Below are 21,635 nucleotides of genomic sequence, written 5' to 3' on the forward strand. Positions count from 1 at the left end.
TTTCACTATTTTTCTTCAATACGAGTGATATATATATCGATACGAAAATAAACCAAGAAAGAAAAATGACAAATGAAACCTTACATTAATTTCCCCTTGAAAATGTTACAATTTTTGGTCGATGCGTTTCGTTTTTGTTAAAAGCCCGTAAATTGTATTAACCCTGCATTAATTATCAAAATTCTAGTCACGTGACCTAAAGGAAGATCCTGCTTTGTCTGGCATTTCCGTTTGAAAGAAATTTCCGGTCAAAAAATTATTAATTAACGAAGTTTTCTTAGAAGATATCGCACGACGAGCCATTGTAACGTTCTGGACACAAATATTTAGGTAAGTCTTGTCTATATTTAACGCGTTAAGGGCCTAAAATTCGTCTTTTATCACGGGCGCGCACTGGTCAACAACTCTCAAACCAAACAGGATGTAGAACGTGGTTTTGAAAAGCCGGAAGTTTTGATATATGTTTGCGCTGTAGCAGACACTCATTTCCTCTCTGGTGACAAGTTTTGTCCAAACCACCAGAAACATTTTATATGATAGTGTCATCTTCTCCTGTCCTTTGGACCATTGTGGGTTTAAAAATTTCAAGATGTCTGCCATATTCAAACAAAACAGCGTGTTCAACTGGGCGTGTCGAATGAGGGACTGAATGTATAAAGTCTTTACCAAGTTTTTCAATGCAAGTTTCCAAGGGATATAGTTTCAAACGAAAATATCGATGTGAAGGATTGGAAACACCACACATGTTTACAGTTTTTGATCGAAATACAGTCACAAATTTCATTTTATTTTTTAAGGTTCAATTTTTAAAAGGTCACAGCATACACGAAGTACAGGCATTCGTAGTAGACAAGCTTCAGAACTTGTTTAAAGTCTTGAGTTGACAATAAAAAATCCTATCTTATGTGTAATTGTTAAACATTTGTTAAGATAATATAGTACATGTTATTGTGAATCTTCATATACATATTATAGTTCTCTGTAAACACCAAAAGGTCGTTTATTCTTTAAGATAGTTAATCAGACGGTAGTTTGACCAGGAAACTTTTTAAGCAGAAACGATAAATGTTTCGGGATTCAAATAAAACTTCCTTATTTACATGATGAAAATGCCTTGTTCATTAATGCATGAAATTAAAGTGATATATATACATTAGATGTAGTTGTTATGAAACACCACAAGGAAACAATGTTTTTTGTGATGGCATAGTGTTTTATTCCTTTCTATAAATCTATGTCAACTGGAACATATGTATCAGAAACTATTGCAAAGATAGCTTAAATGTGAATATTCCAACAAAGCCTAGTATTTAATTACAGATTTTAGAATTTTTTAGTTAGACAAAGATCTGTGTCAAACACAAAAGTTTTTATATAAAGAATTGATGGTTCAAATTAACTTTAAATCCCATTCTTAAGCTGAAAGCTGTAAATATACCACATTATATAAATAATCTCCCATTGCATTACTAGGTTTGTGTGCCTGTAGTCCAGTCTCTATGGAGGGGGACAATAATACCATCACCGTCACCATGACGGAGGACGGATACATCTCCATGTGTAAGTTTGAAAATGAGGTCAAATGAATACTGAAGCAATTAAAAAATTAATATGATGTCACAAAATTATCAGACAAACAATAATTTCCATTGTCAATGTATAAAAGACCATTTTCATTTGTTACTTTTCTTTTGGTGGTAAGAAAATATTGGCATTGAGAATATATCTTCATTACATGTATGTGATACACAGTCTTAAGAAGAATTCAATTATTTTTTTTTAAGATTAATTTCTATGATCACATATACTGTATACTTAGATTATAAATTATAATGTTTTACTAGGGACAGTAATGCATATTAACCATAGTATTTATGGAAGATAAACACAATAAGGTCAAACAATCACCTTGCTTGGGTAAAATAAGAGGAAATTTCAAGTTTTAGCAAATTTGCATAGCTGTCATTAAATTTTGAACATGAAAATTACAAATCTGAAATTGGAAATGAAAAATCATTATGAAAATTTATTTAGATTGGTATGTTCAAAACATGAACTGACAACATATTTCATTAAAGTTGAACAAATTAGCCTTAAATACGAATAATTTTGTTGAAAATGTTCAGGTCATATTTTTCACAAGATTCTAATAATTAAGAGCAAGTTTTGTTTTTCAGAAGCATTTTGAATGATACTACAAGTTAATGTTTAGTTGGCTAGGTCTTAGACCACCACCTGCTGCAGTTGATATCTTTGTAAGAAGAATTATAAGGATTAAGAGTTGTGAGAGTTTAAAGAGTAAATGACATCACTGTTTGATTATTGATTCCATTTTTCTCCAGCAATGAAACATCCTGAAGGGGAGGTGGAGGAGGACCTTGGTGAGGATGAAGAACCGCCCATGAAACAGCTCAAACTTGAACTGGACGAGACAGAGGCCATTGAAGAGGCAGCTCCCCAGGAAGTACAGATAGAGGAAGTGCAGATCTCCCAGGAAGTAGAACCTGACATAACTGAGGCACAGGAAGTCTCCCTAGCTGACGGGTAAACACACAGAATTTACAGAATTGTTTCAATCGTTCATCACCATCATGAGATAATTCTTCACATTAGGCAAACATAGTTGGATAGTTATATTGCATATGACTGATATATGAAAGATGACCTTTGTCTTAGGTTCAAGATTATCTGTGAATTAAATTTGTATTTTGGTATAAACCTTTAAATTTATGACAGCTTGCTGTAATAAATGCCAATGGCTTCTTGAATCATTTGTATTTCAAAGCTGACGTTACAATACCATGTTGATAATATTTAAATGAGTTTTGGGGTAAGAGGAATGATTTTTTGTTTTTGTTCTTTATTTTTACAACTCAATTTGTTGATCTTATGACTTAGGGTGGTGTATGAGGAAGAGGTTGTTCAACAGACCAATCAGCAGCCAGCACCACATTACCAGAACCTTATCATTCAACACATGGACATCGCTGAACCTCTTTCCACGCTCAAATCATTACTTGAAATGAGGCTTCAGTGTTCACTGGCTGAGCATCAGTTCTTCTTACAAGACACAATATTGGCAAGTATTTGTAAAACTTACATAATTGTCACTGTATTTGAACATATATTTTAAGGCTTAACTTGCATGCCATCAGTATATCTGTGGGAAAAAGAAAAATCCCAACCCACCCACAACCGAAAAAAGAAAATTTAATTATGTTTAGGGGAAGTTTATCCTCTAAGAAGATATTGACTTCCCTTAAAAACTCTCTTAATTTTTGTTATTTTTATTTCATTATATTTTTGTGTAACCTAATTATATCCAAAGAAACTGCAGGTATCACAAATTTCAAATTTCTGCCTCAGAAGCCTGGTCAGTAATAAATCTAGAGGTTGTTTTCATGAGTCCTTTTTAATCTTATTTCTAAAACAATGGGTTCCACAATTAAAATTTTGATATTTCTAGAAATTCACAGAGACCTATCAAAATTCATAACTTTGGACTCACATATAGATTTATCACTGCACTGTTATAAGAGTTGATGCTAAATTGACTATTAATGTCCATTGATGTTTTTTTTTTGTTTAGCTGGTTACATTCAAGAGTTTATATGACACTTATACCATATTGGTTATTGATATGCTTTGATGTTGTTTTGTGTAGCTGGACACATACAAGAGTTTAGTTGACCAGTGTGTTCAAGGAGAAGGCATGGTACAGATTAACTTGGAAGTAAAGTCCCAGCCAGGTAAGGATTAAACCTAGACCAGAGTTCTGATCTCAAATCTGCCAACCTTCTAAACGGGGTCAATGGAGAGAAAATATCATTCAATGACAAAGCCTATAACTCGATGGTTGGAAAAGAGAAACATACTGTACTTTCCATATTATAAGCTGCTCCTTTTCTCCTCATGAGTTGGGCATCAACAATAGTGGTCACCTTATGGTAAAAAAAGGTGCTACTTATATTCCGGTGCGGCTTATATGTGGATCAAATAGAAAAAAAATTGGTGAAAACTGCCCTGCAGCTTATAAACTGGTATGACTTGTAACCCTGAAAATACAGTAGTAATAGCTTACCATGAAGGACCTAGTGAGCTTATGCTTGGGTGTTGCTGTCATCCATCTGGCATCAATTTTCCCATATTAACAACTTCTCAATAGCCAAAATGACGAGAATCATGCTATATAGCTGGTATGTCCCTGGGATGAAGTCTGAAAAAGACCGACAAGTACCTTGTCCCAAATTCAAGGTCATAGGAGTTAAAATCTTCCAAAAACTTTTTCTGATGAACCAAAGGATCTTTATAATTGGACCCTGAGACCAAGCCCAGTTGTCAGCTATGTGAAATATAAGGTATTTTTTAGAAAAAATACCCATTAAATTGCATGTGAGTGATACAGGCCCATTTGGCCTCTTGTATAGTTACTTACCATTTAAGCTTTGGTGTAATACTCTTGATTTGTCGGTGATTAATCAAGTTATTAGTCTGAAGTAAGAATGATTATAAAACAGAGGTATGACAGTTTACAAGGATAGAGTAGGATCCAGCTCTGATTAAAGTTGGCATTGTGTCAAACAGCACTTCACTTTAGGGATCTGTGTAAAGTTGGCAATGTGTTGGCGAGCACATTACTTTAGGGATCTGTGTAAAGTTGGCAATGTGTTGGAGAGCACTTCACTTTAGGGATCTGTGTAAAGTTGGCAATGTGTCAAAGATCACTTCACTTCAGGGATCTGTTTAAAGTTTGAAATGTGTTGGAGAGCACATCACTTCAGGGATCTGTGTAAAGTTGACAATATGTTGGAGAACACATCACTTCAGGGATCTGTGGTGATGGAAAATAATACATATTGGCACTGTTTATTGTCATAGAAATGAAAAAAATAGCCTGACCCTTCCTGTGAACACCTGTATCATTAGATGTTCATCACGACAAAATAAGAAAAAAACCAAATAAGAAGGCTTTTCTTGGCTATATGCCAAAGTATATTGAGTTAGTTGCATTAAGATATATCTTTCATGAAGACATCTCACAGAAATCCAGAAGTTCTTTGAACAGCCAATGTAGTGTTGATACAGCGACATAAGTAACTTCACAAAATAGGTCCCCAATTGTTTACTGTTTTAACAATGTCCATTGAATATTGAAATGTGAAGATGCCAATAAGAATGGGCATTCATGAATACACAACACATCCTGTATTAGAAATTGTTAATACTGCTCTTCCTTAGCTGTAGGAGTGGTCTAAGTTGTTTATAGTGATCATGATCTTCTTCAGAATGCTGTTTGGATGTTTGTTTTCCTTGTGTTAGCAGGTGTGAAACCAAAGATAAATATCGTTGATATCCTCAAGCCTGCAGATGAGGTGGAACCACAGGTTGAACCAGGTAGGGTCAAATCACTACGCATACTTAACAATTAGCAGTTTTCTGCACAAAAGAAACCCCCAAAAAAAAACTTTGACAAGCTTCTTACATTCCTTCATAAGTAAAGATAATTTTGGTGTTTGCTTTTTTTTTTGGTCGAGATGCAATTTGCAGTCACCAGTTTAATCAAAGTTGAATATATCTCAAATCAAGAATAAATTACATATTTGAAAGAACTTTCTATTTGAACAATTTAAGATGATATTATGCAGCAGCTATTTTGAAAATACAAAACTGCATGCTCGGTTGGTGGAATTAATGCTAATATGTGTAACAAGAACTGAAATGGTATTGAAACAGCAGTGTGACCTATGTTGATTTGTTCTTGATCACTATGTATGACCTTTAAATATAGCAGTTGAGTATTTCTGTTCTGATATGATTACCTTTTATCTGTGATTACCTCCCTTACATTTATATTTTATTTCGTTTTTCGCTACAGCAGCCCCAACACCTCCAGCTGTCCAACAGAAGACAGTATCTCCTGCCAAAGTTGTTATACCTTTGCCAGAAGAGTCCGAAAATGTCACTCGATGGATTGTCGACCAGCATTTCCGAAGGGAACAAGAACGACTGAAAATTCCATTCGGTAAATTATCAACAGTTTTGTAAATGTATATTTCCTGTCTGAAATACTTTAAATGTGTTGCTATAGCAAATCGTAAGAAGTCTAAACTTCAGCATTTATTAAAGATATAGTTTCTTTAATTTTATTGACCAGAGTTGCCTTCCTTTTGCAATTTTTACCAGATCTGCACCGATAGTTCCTGTATCATCACTGTGGCTTATGATGGGTGATTTCACAAATACACTATACAATAAATCACCATTATGTAAACATGTTGAGCTTAATTCTGACACATTTTACGGCATTTTAATGCAATATTTTTATTGCTTCATCTCTTGTTTACATAATTGCTCTTTTCACTTAACCATACTGCTTGTCTATTTGTTCAGATCCAGTCCAATGGAGTGAAGTTCATGTCAAACACTGGATCGAGTGGGCGATGAAGGAGTTCCAATTAGACGGAGTGAATGCAGATATGTTTAGTATCAATGGCAAACAGCTGTGTGAACTCTCACACCCAGAATTTATCAAACTTATCCCTAATGACAAAGGAGATGTGTTTTGGACTCATTTGGAACTGCTCAGAAAGTGCAAGTTTGTTGGTAGGTGTCAATGGGCAGATTAGGTTTTATCTCATATTCCTGTAGTGTACTAGATACTTACATCATAAAAATGACAAATGAGAAATGCAATTTTCGTTTAAGGAATTGTATACACAAAAAGAAACAGACTTGTAAAAATAACTTCATGCATTAGCAGAACAATATAGTACATGTTTGATCAAGCTGAGAGATCAGTTTGATTTTAATAGAAAACCAGTATAGATAGCTTCCTTCTATTACCAGACCTCTGTCATTTCAGACATTTTAATGTTATACCATATAATGGTCACTACCTTTGTGGACTTTCTTAATCAAAGGACAAGAATCCAGGAAACAAAAACGTAGGTTAACAGTAGTTTTAATCACTACTTACATATTTCTGTAATTTTTACTTAGCTGTGATGCAGCAACCTACCCCACATGCAATCACAACCATCACAGTTTCAACATCAGGAGGACAGGATGGTGAGTTATTTCCCTTGTACGATTTAATGAAAATTTGAAATGGTATGAAATCCTCATATATGAAATTTTACGGTCAGTATGAGCAATGGTTAATTGAAAATACTTATTATTGACATACAAAATTCCAGTGGTGACAATTATAGTCCTAAATTGTAAGACAAATGGATGATACATGATACATATCAAAATTTTCAAGCGTTTAGTGAAGTGACAGAAAACATGTACAGCTCAAACAAATTATCAATCATCATTTCAGTAATAAATTGATGTTATCTACAGGTCGTGTGCGGACAATCAAACATCATCGACCTCGATCTCCTCGAATCACCGGTGATGAAAGACTATCCTCTCCTGGTAACAGAACAGGTAAAATATTTACAGTATATTGTCAAAAATTCTCTTCAGGTATATCTGTAATCTTTTTCTTCCTTGGAATTTCTTTTGGTATAGAGTGACTACTCAAAAAAAAGTCTTAAAGCACATTGCTACAAGGATTTACTTTTTTGTCAGTCCTCCATAAATATCATCCCACTGGTGACAAAGTTGATGAAACACAGATTATGACAATAGGATTGTATGCATGAATTACTTTTGGGTTCTCACATGTGTGACTTTGCGTGTATAATTTGTGTCAGTTTTCATCATTATGTTTAATATTTCCAATCGGCTGTTATAACACCTAACTTTTAAATGTCTTACACAACTTCTTTTTTTGATCAATAGGAAACAATGGTCAGATTCAGCTTTGGCAATTCCTACTGGAGCTTCTCACTGACAAGGATTGTCGGGAAGTGATCCAGTGGCTGGGAGACGATGGAGAATTCAAACTGAATAACCCCGAAATGGTGGCACAGATGTGGGGTCAGAGAAAAAACAAGCCTACAATGAATTATGAGAAACTGAGTCGTGCCCTCAGATATTATTATGACGGAGATATGATTGCAAAGGTCAGTAAATCTGTAATGTATAAAAAGCTTGTGTAGTAGCGAGATCCTTTAAACTAGGAGTTGTTCCCAGAAAACATCTAGAAGACCACAGGACTCAAAAAAAATTTCTATCCATGGTCCAGTTTCCTTTCTAATATTTCGAAGAAAATTATCAATTAAGTTCTGTAGGTGGTACCCCTTAACAAATTCTTGAGTGTTAGGGTGAGTTTGATGTTTAACTATATGTACTAAAGAGTGTTGTGTATTTCAACCTATTTTGGACCGAAGCTGGTTGAAACTAGAGAAATAGATGTAGGCCTTAAAAATTTTTGGATGTGAAAGCGTTTTTTCATCTCCATCACTTCAGAACTTTTTTTGCATTTTTTTGTAAGGCAATTTTTTGACATGTAATGCATTTGAATACCTAGAAGTATAGTAAGTTTCTTGTCACTCCATTTATTTCTGCACAATAAATTATAATACTAGACACTCAAGTTCTCCTGTAAAATTCCTAACTGTACGAACACCTATCTACTTAAAATTGGAAATCATGATCTCATGATTTCAAGAAATTTTAATAAATAGAAATTATCATTCCTTTTTTGTTGAAAGTTTATCAATCAATAAACATGATTCCTAATATAATTAGAGAATATTGATTAAAAATAGGATTCTTAAATTCATGATATATAGGAATATCACTGCCTGAGAACCTTGTGTTCAAGACATCTCATAACCCCCAGAAAAAATTTACTCCTCAAAATTATACCAACAAGATCTACACCTCATTAGAATTGATGATCAAGATCAAATGTAAAAGGTCACCCTTGACTACTATGGAAACTTGTGGTAGAACCCCTGATCAGATTTACCTCAAATCATAGGACTGCAACACCATTGCTGATTGGATTTATAATTGATAGAAGAAAAAATTGTTCTTAATTTGATAAATGTTTTTCTAACAGTTAAAGAGTATTATTCCTAATTTAATGAAATTTATAAACACTTATTAGAAAATAAATATGATTTCTGATTTATTGAAATTTATTGAGAGGAGAATAGAATTTCTGATTTAATGAAAGTTCATAAATAAGAGGATATGGTTCTTAAGTGGTATGAGTCAATTGCCAGTATACTACAGTATGTAATTCCCTTTGTCATCCTCACGATTAGTGACATCGTGATAATTGTTGGGTTTTTTCCGTAGGTACACGGGAAGAGATTTGTGTACAAGTTTGTGTGTGACCTGAAGATGCTGCTCGGATACTCAGCAGCTGACTTAAACAGACTTGTCACTGTGTGTGCAGAGAAAAAACTACAGCGAGTACGTGAATCGTTAAGACCAGGCGTAACGGAACGTCTCGGCACAAAACTGATAACAATGACTCAAACAACTGTTCAAACAATGGAATAGCATCCACTGATGTCTCATCTGTATTATAGTCTGTTTCCTATTGTTCATTGTTCATAGTCTGTTTCATATTTCTGACCAGTGAATGCCTGTTATGTATGTGACCATATTTCCTTTTTGACCATATATATGCCTGTTATGGTCTGTTTCACATTTGACCACAAGATGCCTAATTTTGGTCCTGAATCATGTATGCCTGTTATAGTTTGTTTCATAATAACAATTTGACCATGAATGTAAGTTGTGTGTGTCATGCAAATTGTCTTAATACAGTCTTAGAAAATTTCACTGATAGGGCTGATGATTACACAACTCCGTGACGAATGATTGCTAGATGTTACTGGTATCAGGGCCAAGTATTTCAAGAAAAAGAAAATGATAATATGATGAGGTGATTATAGAGTAAAGGAGGGTGATTTTAAATTGTGAATCAATATTGTCTACCGATGAGGAATAGCATATTTATGAGTTAAGAAAAAAACATTTTTATCATCACCTGTTTTCCTTGGATTCGTATCAGATATACTGCAATAAGTTTTCTTGTTGTCAGTCTTTTACAATATATAAATCAGATAAAATAAGAAGTCCTTTGTATAATATGGTTTCTATTCAGAATTAACAGTTTAAAGTTTTAGTTTGTGTATTATTTTCAGTTTATATACAGTTACTTTCCAGTTCGATTATAACGGAGTTTGTGTTTAATTTGAAATTTGCAGATTGTTTCTTTGTGTGCCGCAATGGGTGAATGTGTATAGTCTGTTTCATGTTGGGTGAATGCGGGTTTAGTCTGTTCCATGTTATTGACCAGGCCATGTTTGTTACCAAGTCTGTTAACTTTTTTATACGCATGTTTGTGAGTGAGATTGTTATGAGTGAGATTGTTATGTGTAATTGGTATTTAAAGAACCATGATATTTAATGATTACAAACTCATAGGACTTTTGATTGCTAAAGTCATGTGATTTGAATGATAAAATTGTCATGTGACCTTTATTTTAGGTCACATGACTTCATGACAGAGTTGATGTGACCCCCGTGGCACATTAACACATGAATTTAGTGCTGTATATTACTGTAAACATTGAGTCTTCACAATTCTCAGATTTCAGAAAATGTTAAATTGAACATAGGAAATTTGCCATGGTGGTTTTAAATGTTGGTTTAAGATAACATCCCAAAATCATATTTATGAAATAGAATTGATCAAGTTTATTTGTAGTAACAAATTTTCTGAAATCAAAATGCTGACACAATTTACACATTGATGTTAAGGCTTGGCAGAGATCCCAATGATACTTTAATACATGTACATTGGTGTAAAATCTAGGCTTAAGTGAGGTTCAGTTCTCGTGGTATATCAAAAAAGACTACTTTTCATGGACACTGACTTTTGAGATAGATGTTTACATTTCATGGACTTATAAATGTGTAGATTAAGATTACTTGAGAAGTCAACAGAAATAATCCCCCGGGATAATGAATGGTTTAACGGAATACATCTGCTTCATAAACAGATTTGAGGGATAGGGTTGACCCATATGAACCTTTGGAGTACACAAGTATATAGCATTACAAATCACTGATTTATCTGTTGCACATATAGAAGTGTTTATTAGGCATTCAGTATAAAGACATTATAGATTTTTCAATTCTGATTTGATTTATTCTGTTATTGATTTTTTTGCTTGTGAAAGTAATCAAGCACATATTTCAGAATGACAAATATTATACAAGATGTTAAAAGTTAATTATGATTCTATTTGACAGTTTTATAAATTCTGAAAAATTATACAGATTATAATTTATCTGATGTATTGGGGAAGTTGTTTTGAACATATGTTTATGAAGTAAGAATTTGAATCTCCAAACAGTGTTGAATAAATATTATTAAATGAACATTATATCAGAAATGTAAGTTTGATATGATTTGATTTCGTCTGCTTTTCAAATAATGAAGAAATTTAGTTCTGCTTGTTGGTTATCCCTCTCTCTGACCACTGGAAGTTCTGTGCTTTTGTGATAAACATAGGAGATTCAATGAATCACAGTAGATTTGCAGATTGTAGCAGTGTTTTTGCCATATGGTAGCTGATACCGATCAACTCAAATGTTTTAAAATCTGGTACTTCCACAGCCCATATAACTTACCGTTATAAAAGTAGTCGGTCCCATAACTTTCTGGTAAATTGTTTAGAAACTTGAGAAATTTGACTTAAACTTGATCTCATCTTTAAATGTTTTACGAGACATCAAATCTGTCCCATGAAATTGCGAAGTTGAGACTTAAATCTCTTTGTTCATAATATTACAAATCGAAGTATTATCATAATGTAAAAAGAATTTTTCATATTTGTCAGATTTTGATTTCTGAAAATAGTCATAACTTTCACTGGTCTCCGAAGTACAATATTGTACCAGTATGATAGGATAAAAAAGTTCAAAGTTGTAAGGTTTCATCAGGGATTTAGACATATCTAAGTATGTTGTTTCTTTTAGATAACATTAGTATTAGGGAAATGTTTAGTTTATTGTTATAGCATTGTGTTAACAATAGGATCCATAGTATTAATGTAATACAACGAATTCCTGATAGGCTTCTTAGCATTAATTCACATCTTCGCATTAATCCACAAGGAAATGTTTCAGTGAAAAAGTTAAGTTCAATCTGACAAGATTCAATTTGGGTCTGTGATGATGGTATAGAATTGGTTTTATCTTTAGTAATTGGAGCTGTATATTAATATAAAAATGTTGGGGAGGCAGAGGTGTTGCTCTTGAGACTTTACTGTATATAAGAAAATTTTCACCCCTATTGAATTTCCGTCCTTTAACAGGGACAGTGAATTTTAGAAGGGTCACTTACACTTATATAAACTTTGATCATGAAGTAAAAATATCACGAGACAAAAATATCTTGATGTACATTATTAATTTCTTCTTTGTTTAAGCATTACATAGAAAAATTCCTGGGTGTTATTCTTGAGTCCCATGTTAGATTATATGTAAAGATTTGGTTTTGTAGAGGGTCTGTTTACCATAGGAGCTGAACATTTAAATATTGGTGTATAGAAATGTGTTTCGTAGAGAAAATACACGACCCAAGTGTCTTACATTATGTTGCCTCTCACACCTGTCCAGCAAAGTACAAACACTGAAGGGAGAAAAGCAGATGTGAAGAGACTTGAACTTGATTTTCCATGTCAGTTTGTACAGTGGAATCTATGGTGGGATGTGTCCATGCTTCTTCTCCACCATACCACACTAAGGTCAAACAAAAAATAAACTTGTTTCCTGTTAATAATTGATAGATTACTTTATATGGTTTATTTCTCCCCCTCCCCCGAAAATTGCAATAAAGCAAAGTAGGAGACCAAGAAACAAACAATAGTTTTTGTTGTGTCCTAGTATTGATGGAATTGAGACTGAATGAAAGATATAGGTGTGTAATGAATCTGTTGACACCACTGCAGCTGTACATTTGAATTTGGGAACACATTATTGATCTTAGGAGAATTATCAACTTCATAGCAAATTCTAACAGATTTTTTTTTTTTTTTTTTTTTGAGAATAGGTTGCTGGGGTACGATTACAAATATCCACCATGCAGATGTTGTTTGTTTATGTAGGAATATGAACACATAAGATTACACACATGTATTTATAGAACAGTGGTTTATTCAGTTTCCCCACAAGAACAAAATGTTTTATAGAGTGTTATTTTTATTAAATAAATCTCAAAATCTCACCAGGTTCTACTGTACAATTATAGACCATGGAACAGTTGTTATCATATATGTATATATGCAGAATGAAGTATGTCCAGTATGAGGGACCTCTAGGAGTAAAGGGGTCAGATATTACACAGTGTATATACAAATAATGTTATTTAATATGTTTCCTTACAAGGAAAAAATTTGTAAATTTGTAAAAAAAAAACACACACACACACAAACATACAAATGATTTGTACCAAACCAGAAAATCAGAACTTGAAAGTTCAAATGAAAAAAAAGAAATAAAAAAATTCAAAACAAAATCATTTTGTTTTTCTGATGTCTTTCTTTTGAGTTTATTTGAAACTTTGTGATGTTGTTTATTTTGCTAGGGACGTGTAATAGAGCATTTCGTGTCTGAGATTTTATGAAGATTGATATTCATGGGTATTTTGTAGCCTTAATGTTAACATGGTATACAGGTGATTTTGACAGAATGGCTGTTCACACTTTGATATAAATAATATACAGTTGTGTAACTGGAGATCGGCTGATAAAAGTCGAAATTTATGCAAGGCTTCTCATAGTGAAAGTTGCTTTTCGAAAAGTCGTCCTTGCTTCCTTTTCACTGGTATGATGTTGCTTGTTATACTACTGTACTGATCAATCTTCACACGAAAGGTTTGCAATAGATAAAGGATGTGTATCATTCGTTCAGTGCATATTTAATACATATTATCTACCTGGAGAGGTTCAACATTATTCTTCAGGCTGGCGCCTTCAGAAGGTCAAGGCTACCGTTACATCGACTTGACCACGTGCAATCCTTGGTATTATTTAGTAACCTCTTGTTATGTTGGTCTCTAATATCAACAAAAAATACAGAGTGTACATATTTCATTTTAATGTTTAATGTTGAAAAATTCATTTCATTAAATATATAGTAGTAGAAAATATTCAACATGCGTTCATGTAAAATCGACATGTAATATAATGATACAACATACATCCTAAAATTAGTAACGAGTTCTCGTTAATTTAGTAGAAGTTGGTATCTTGTGACTTTTCACGTTGATTTCCTAGTGATGTGGTTCCAATGTCCATCACCTGCCGCTCAGCTAGAACTATTCATTACGTGTTTTATCACGTGCATGGTTTGTCCATCGGGTGGACGTGGTTTCTGTATTTGTTTATCACAAATCAGTTATACCCAATATTTACGTATTTGTCAACTGCGATGTAAGGTCCAATAATCACTTGGCTTCTGGTGTAAATTGTAAGCTAATTTCTTTACACCACAAGTCACGTGAGTTATTCATCACGCGACTATGTGGACGATCACGTGATATTCTTCTTACTGGCGTTGCGGCCGATTTGACGAGCCATAAGGACGGCAAACACAAACGCGGCAATCTGTTTAAAAAAAGGAGCGGTAGATTAAGGTCAACATTACTGAAAAAAGCTCACGGTGAATGTATTTCATCGTTACAATTTCAGGAAAAAATCATACATAATGCACAGATTTTTTTTTGATAAACCCACGTTATAATATTAGTTTCATGTGCAACCCCGAATTATCAATAATCAGGATTTTTAGAAGTACAAATGTAGGCTTAACATAAAGGGGACGAAAATGGAAAACCAGTTATAGATCTTTGAGGCATAGCAGGAGGTTTTACAAATGCAATGTAAAATCCCGGAACTTGCAAAAAGAACAGATCGATGACGATTAGACAGAAATGTTGATTGAGAGAGATAGATAGAATACACTTCATATGATCGTATGAGGTTTTATACTAAAAAAACGAATTTATTTTGTATTTTTAAAATCCGTCTTTTTATAAATTGATTGGTAGATCACTGAATATCTTACCTCAACCAGTAAAAATAGGATACATCCGATGATGGCCTCGACGTTGTATTTATTCAGTATCTGGTACATGACGTCAAAACATCCCTGTAAAATGGATGACGTCATCCATGTATACTCTTATCTCAATAGAAAGACATTCATAAATTCGTCTTATGTAAACACGTTACATTTATACCGAATATAATCTATACATAAACTCGTACCTGGGGAAACTAAAATACAATAATCTGAATTCTAATTAAGGGTGTATGCCTCCTTTTTATGGTATGTGCAGTCTTACTGCATTTTTATGAATAAGATATCAACTAGACAAAACTAGATGGTCATGTGATTACAATTTACATTAAAAAATGCAGACACTGGGAATAATCCTGAATCTGAACAAGTAAATGGCATCGACGAATATAAACACGGAAGATAACTCTAAATAAAATTATTTGTGGTTTAATAAATGTAAATTGCGGGGTCTGCTTACTCTATCCACGAAGGAGTTGAGAGGGGTCGGTGCGATCGTACAAGCCTGGCGGGCGTTGAACTGTGCATTCTGGGGATTGGCGTCTCTGCAACAGAATCCGGGAATCTGGTCTACACCCCGGTTGAAGTTCTGCCACCAGAAGGTGTAGATCATGTCGTTTGTTTGGATCAAAGGATTCACACCACAACAGTCAAACTGTAGAAAAAAATTCAATGCATTTGTCTGAAACAGTTGTATGAATAATAAAAGTAAAGACAATGGGTGAAAATTGAAAATCGAGGCCGAATAACTTTGAATGTGATCAAAACGCATAAGCGGAAGTGACGTGTACTTACAGTCATGAAGAGCCAGTTCCAGGCTGAGGTGAGGGCACCGCCTTGGTTACCTTCGTAAGGTCGAAGAAGTTCTAACATCCTCCTCTTCACTGTTGAATTCAGCTGTTACAGAAACATTGTATACGTCTTCTTAAATACATGTATTTCTGATGTTAAAAAAATGCATATAAATTGCTTATCCCAAGCTTTGTTTAGCGTTAAATAGCCCTGTTTCGCCATGGTTTTTGCGATGCTTTGGTTGGTAACAATGCAATGGTTTTCAATTCAAAGTCCGTGTATACTTTTCTCAAAGTTCAAAGAAATTCTGAGATTTATTTACATACTAAGATTTAAAGTTCACTATGACACCCGCATTCATTCAATCAATTAGACCGGAGAAAAGGAAAGATCTCAAATATATTAAAAAGCAATACTCACATCGTTTTTCATCTGGGACACCCCGCCGGCGATGACTAATTCCATGATGATGACAATGATAACGACGACAGCGTACTGAAAGGACAAGGGGAAAATGCAGCCATATAAATGTAGTCATTTCATTTATTGACCAAAACTGTTAAATCAAACCCAAACCTAGGCGAACATCTGGTGTGCGAGTTGGTACATAACTTTAAACAAATTTGTGACCAAGTTTTAATCCGTCTGCCATTTATGAAGATACAATGGGTTATTTGTTTATGACTGTTTTTTCCACACTGTTAAACTAATAATAAATAATAAACCTTATTTATTTTACAAAAATTGTGAAACAAGTTTTTTTTCCAAATTATATTAATCAATCTGGTTGGCCCGGATGTAAGCGCGCGAGGGGTCTTACTGTTGGAGGAAACCGGAGTGCCCGAGGAAACCCGCTTGGTTAAACTACACTGTATCTAATTCTAAATTTGTATTTAAGGGCGCTATTCACCTGTGTGACTTTCATACAATTTTTTAATCCAAGAGAAGGATCGTAATACGCTAAATACTATGACAGCAATGTCATTTGTTTTTTTATACTTAATCTCAAAACTCCAGTGGATCAGGCGTGAAAAACTAAAAACCGCATTTTTCGTTTGTTTAATTTTTTTCTTTCACTATTCAGAACGTTAAAATAATTCCCTGTCACGTCGCAATAGTACATTTGTATATTACCGGTAAAAATATTGATTGATATGTATGTATGACATGACATATATTCATGCTGAAGACGAACATCGTTGACCGATATATTTAGGGGGAGAACTCGTGAATCATGAATAAAATGAGACGGATCAGGTGAAACTCGTTCAGGGATGGAATTTATCTGGTGATGGATGGGATTTTTGAAGAATTATACAGTTTTTTGTTGAAATCTAGTTACGGATGTTTTTTTTTATTTTTATTTTACTGAAATCAATGCACTAAAACTATATCAGGGCTTTAAGTAAATGTAATAACTGGGTCGGCCCCGGGCTATTTTTCCGGATGACTTTACTGATAAGATATTCGATTAGTATGTCACCAGAACTTTTACTTACCTGGGTATGCGCCTACGGCTAGCAAAACATGACCCAAATGTTGATTAAATGTCTTAATCATCTCCTCGCATGGTTAAGATTAACACATACAGGCATCGATAATTCGGAGAATTTCTATTTATTTACAAACAAAATGACGCCAAGCTACCAAGCTGACGGATAGAGAAAAATAGATGAAAATTCGAATGACGATGAATTGTTATGCCATCCTCCCCCACCCCCCACCCCCCCCCCTCTCCTCGACCCACCCCCTCTCCCCTCCCCTTTACTTTGATGTTTTTTCGATTTTTTTTGCGATTATTTTCCTCTTAAATGAGTTTTCATTTTTTTTTACCCTTTACGAGTTTTCGTTCTTTCTTCGTGTAGTTTTGCGCACAATGAAGTGGAACAAGTGGATGAATATCAATTATCAGCCATTGTTTGTAACAGTGATGGGATGGTGCCAACATATAAGGATGTAATTCGCTAATACAGTGTACAAAACCCCACAATAACATACTTCTGAATTCTTTGATGGAAAATTATAAATAAAACAAGAAATATATTAATTAAAACTTACGATTATGAGGAGCGCTCTCTGCTGTTTCGATGCCCCAATTATTCCGACGACAGCAACGATAACGCTGATGACTCCGACAGCGATGAAGAGTCCGGCGATGAGTTTGACGAGATTAGCGAGTGTGAAGTTCCCGATTGTGATCTGGTTCATCACTTCCGCGACATTTGGACCGGTGGCGCCACTGTTGTTGTAGAACACGATACCGCCAATAAAAGCTGCTATTCCTAGTATCTGAACAGAAGACAGAAAAAAATCTTAGTCTGGCGGAGAGAAAAGAGTGGGGTAGATAGACGGAGAGAGGGAGAGAAGAAGAATGAGAAGTTAGGATATGTAGGATACGGAAAATCAATGATGGATGAAAAAAATGGAGGCATGGATAGATTGAAGAACTGCGGACCAGATCAATTTTAGATTCTAAAAACTCGTGTTCAATCTTTTTTGTCACAATAAACATGTTAAATCTAAGATATTATTTAATTTCAGTTGTATCTACTTATCAACAATGAAATCTTGAAATGATAAAAGGAAAGTCATGATTGATAGTAAACCCGACATAATTTACGGAATTTTGGGAAAGAAAGAAAAGAAAGAAACCCTTTTGTTTCTTTCTGTTCATTCATTTCATTTTTCGTTCATTTCATTTTTCAAGATATGAATCTGATGAAAATAAAAATGACTTTTTAGCTCAAAAAGCTGTTCCAATCCAAAATATCAAAATGGTTAGCAGGTATGCTTTGTACCTACAAAGAAAATTATATTTAAAGCACATTGTCCTATAAAAGAAATAAACATCCTTTCCATTTTTAATGATACTATAAGCAGGCCACGAAATGGTTCCTTGTTCTGTAAATGTTAACGCAAACGGTGAATTTCGTTTAATCTAATTCGGCGACAAGCGGGAAATTATTTTCAATAATTTCATATAAATGTAAATCTTATATTTGATTATTATTGTAAAATGTCATACATATTACAATTATGCCGATTTTCTTGTGATTATATCTTTATCACTGAAATAGTTGATAATATTTATTTAATTTTTTTTTAATTTATGCCAATGAAGGAAAAGTATCTTTACTCATAAAATAATCGTTTAAACAAATCTGCACGTGACGCACATAGTTTCTTATTTAAGTTAAACGATATCACGAACAGAACGTGTGCGATATCAGTTATAACTTAGAAAATAAACTGCTGACTTACCAAAAATAAGGAATTCAATACTATTAGGAACACTCTGCCGATTTTCCCAAGGATATTCATGTTGGACTCTGGAAGCGTCCAGACAACCTTAAAATCCGAAAATTAAGTGATACTCCAAAAACTGGACCGATGGTTTTTATCAACATTCAATATCACGCATGCGCACTGTAGTCGGTATGTAGTGTTTTGACACATCAATAACCTCGCTTGTCAATCACGTGATTGGTCATCGATTAATATGTGGTCTACATTCCAAGTGACCTAGTTCATATGTCTTCATTTTGTGTTGACACGTTCACTTATATAACCACGCTGAAGTATTTACACATTACGTGTTAGAATTTATTTCTTAATTTAGTCAGAGGATGAATATTGGATGGTACAGGTTTTCTCGTCTTTACTTCTTTTTATTCTATTAAGTAACTACATTAGGGATCGGGCACAAGCTCTCTCCTAGAAATAATATACAACACCTAAATATTTACACAAGATGACATAAAGCTGATACATAAAATAAATGTTTTTTTTTATGATAAAATAGGTATGGTAGAGACGGGGTGCAAAGAAATAAGGAAACTTATAGGAAGGGGGAAAGCGGAAGTCTCCTTCCTGTTCAGTTTTGAAGAATAGTACCACAAATTTGAATAGTTTAATGAATAATGTTACAGGTTGAGTGAGTGAATCTTTCCCCACTCATCAGTCACTAGTTTTCTACTCCGTTCAACTTTTCACACATCCTAATTCTTCCCGTGAGTTGCTTTGTTTTCAGTTAATTGGTGGAAAAGCCGGTCAGATTTAGTTTCAGGATTTTTTTTCGGATATGTTTCTTGTAAAATATCAAGGTGAAGAAATTTTGTAATGAAAAGTTTTAAAAGAAATTTCATCAAGACATTGGATCTGTAGCACTGAAGGAAACGACCACCCTAATTTTCGTGCAATATACATTTAATTTTATCTGTCGTAGAATAGATTTTAATTTTCTAAAATCATTTGCTAGCACAGATTTAGATTTGGTGGTACAATGTAGTTATATACTTGTTAAAACTAAGAAAGGAAACACTTCATTACGTGTAAGTGAACGGATAAATTAAAAAAAAATAGTTACGACATTGTTCAATTAAATGGTTGTTTATGTTAGAAAATGTAATATTGAATACAAATATTTGGAATTTTTCAATTAATCGTATGTACACGATTAACTTTTTCCCTGGTAATAGCGTGATCCTGGAGACGGATCATAGTAGTCACGGAGGAAGGTATTGATGCTACCAAACGCCCGCCTTACTTAATCACCAAATACAACCCAACAAAATCTAATTTACATTGTATACGAAGATTAGCTATAAAGTGTAGCCTTTGAATAATAACATTATTAAAAATGAACATTGTATATAATTCTAAATGAGCTTTGGTTGGAAACTTTCGGGGAAGTTTAAGTTTAAACATATTTTATTGCCAACAAACAAGCAAACGGATCGGACACAAGTTATTATTGTAACAACATTATTTAAGTCCTCTCCACACATTATAACCTTCGGAGAATCTCGAATATTCCTTTCTAAGACATACTCTACTCTCAAATATTACTGGTTTTTAAACTGCTTCTCGAAAATTAAAAAAAAAATGTCATTTGAAACAAGCTCTGCAACTTCAGAAATGTACAAAATGTTAAGTTTAGAAAAATATTTAAGATGAAGTCATATCAAATTTTGCTTTTCTTAGGCAAGACTGCCGAATGAATGAATGAATGAATGAATGAATGATTAAATGAATGAATGAATGAATGAATGAATGAATGAATGAATGAATGAATGAATGAATGAATGAATGAATGAATGAATGAATGAATGAATGAATGAATGAATGAATGATGAAATTTCCAGCATTCATTCATTCAGTAAATTATTTATTATTTGGTTTATTCGTCTTTAGCTATTGGTCTGTATTATTTTACTAATTTAAGAGAAATTAAGATTATACGGTATGATTGTGCCTAAGGCACGATTATGTACATGCTCGTGTCAGATCGACGGTCAGACGAGTCATACCGGAGTCACTATCGTGTAATGACACTCCGGCCACAGAATTACTCATTCTTAATTCCTGACCAACAGATGACCGGGAGAAAAAGGTACGTGAGTGGTCAAGCTTACGTCTTAATATGTTTAAATTTTGCTAATTAAGACAAATATATGTTTTAGTGTTCATTCAGAAATATTCGATATGGACATGCTATGTATGTTTTACATATAAATTATATCTACGTTAAAACATTTTGACATCATATTATTTTTGTTTTAGCTTTTTAAGACTGTATGACCGTCCTGTTTCATCTTTCAGTTTGTCAATTGATTGCTGAGTAAAATGTTACTCATTAAAATGATGTAGACTTCTGTAAACGAAATAACATCAGCCTTATGCCATAAAACTATCTTTTTTTTTTATAAATGACGCAACGGAAAAAAAATAGACAAAAACTACGAGCTTGCCAGGATTCGAACCTGGAATCTTCTGATCCGTAGTCAGACGCGTTATCCATTGCGCCACAAGCCCTCGATACCATTTACAGCGAATTT

At 33.8% G+C, this 21,635-nt stretch overlaps 2 protein-coding genes and 1 non-coding gene across 4 annotated transcripts; 1 reads left to right on the forward strand and 2 right to left on the reverse strand.

Moving 5' to 3' along the window:
- The first annotated feature begins 208 nt into the window (after positions 1–208).
- Positions 209–11,218, forward strand: LOC132557093 (GA-binding protein alpha chain-like). Of its 2 annotated transcripts, none has more exons than XM_060221580.1 (12): positions 209–330; positions 1,474–1,560; positions 2,343–2,544; positions 2,899–3,079; positions 3,665–3,749; positions 5,320–5,394; positions 5,876–6,022; positions 6,391–6,603; positions 7,000–7,068; positions 7,348–7,434; positions 7,792–8,015; positions 9,202–11,218. In XM_060221580.1, exons 2-12 carry the CDS (start codon positions 1,500–1,502, stop codon positions 9,406–9,408), a joined length of 1,551 nt encoding a protein of 516 aa, XP_060077563.1. In that variant the 5' UTR covers positions 209–330; positions 1,474–1,499; the 3' UTR covers positions 9,409–11,218. The 2 variants fall into 2 exon arrangements, with proteins under 2 accessions (XP_060077563.1, XP_060077565.1); XM_060221582.1 differs by having other exon boundaries at positions 5,323–5,394.
- A 3,238-nt stretch (positions 11,219–14,456) lies between these two features.
- LOC132557101 (tetraspanin-9-like) lies at positions 14,457–19,119 on the reverse strand. Its single transcript, XM_060221590.1, has 7 exons — positions 19,060–19,119; positions 17,857–18,087; positions 16,219–16,293; positions 15,802–15,903; positions 15,467–15,661; positions 14,992–15,075; positions 14,457–14,531 (listed from the first exon to the last, which is right to left on the reverse strand). The coding sequence occupies exons 1-7, from the start codon at positions 19,117–19,119 to the stop codon at positions 14,457–14,459; spliced, it is 822 nt and encodes a 273-aa protein (XP_060077573.1).
- Positions 19,120–21,539: 2,420 nt separating this feature from the next.
- Positions 21,540–21,612, reverse strand: Trnar-acg (transfer RNA arginine (anticodon ACG)). Its single transcript has one exon. It is a non-coding gene; the product is annotated as a tRNA-Arg (tRNA).
- Positions 21,613–21,635: the final 23 nt, after the last annotated feature.

Source organism: Ylistrum balloti, unplaced genomic scaffold (assembly GCF_031769215.1).
Source record: "Ylistrum balloti isolate Yb309-2 unplaced genomic scaffold, AGI_CSIRO_Ybal_v1 Utg370622, whole genome shotgun sequence".
Lineage (NCBI taxonomy): Eukaryota > Metazoa > Mollusca > Bivalvia > Pectinida > Pectinidae > Ylistrum > Ylistrum balloti.

Bases quoted from the DNA above. Each gene is read 5' to 3' on its own strand.
- LOC132557093 (XM_060221580.1), top strand. From the start codon at position 1,500: ATGGAGGGGGACAATAATACCATCACCGTCACCATGACGGAGGACGGA. The intron at 2,545-2,898 runs GTAAACACACAG...CTTATGACTTAG, and splicing joins GAAGTCTCCCTAGCTGACGG to GGTGGTGTATGAGGAAGAGG. The intron at 3,750-5,319 runs GTAAGGATTAAA...TCCTTGTGTTAG, and splicing joins GGAAGTAAAGTCCCAGCCAG to CAGGTGTGAAACCAAAGATA.
- LOC132557101 (XM_060221590.1), bottom strand. From the start codon at position 19,119: ATGAATATCCTTGGGAAAATCGGCAGAGTGTTCCTAATAGTATTGAAT. The intron at 18,088-19,059 runs GTAAGTCAGCAG...TCTTCTGTTCAG, and splicing joins TATTGAATTCCTTATTTTTG to ATACTAGGAATAGCAGCTTT. The intron at 15,076-15,466 runs GTAAGCAGACCC...TCCATTTTACAG, and splicing joins TCAACTCCTTCGTGGATAGA to GGATGTTTTGACGTCATGTA.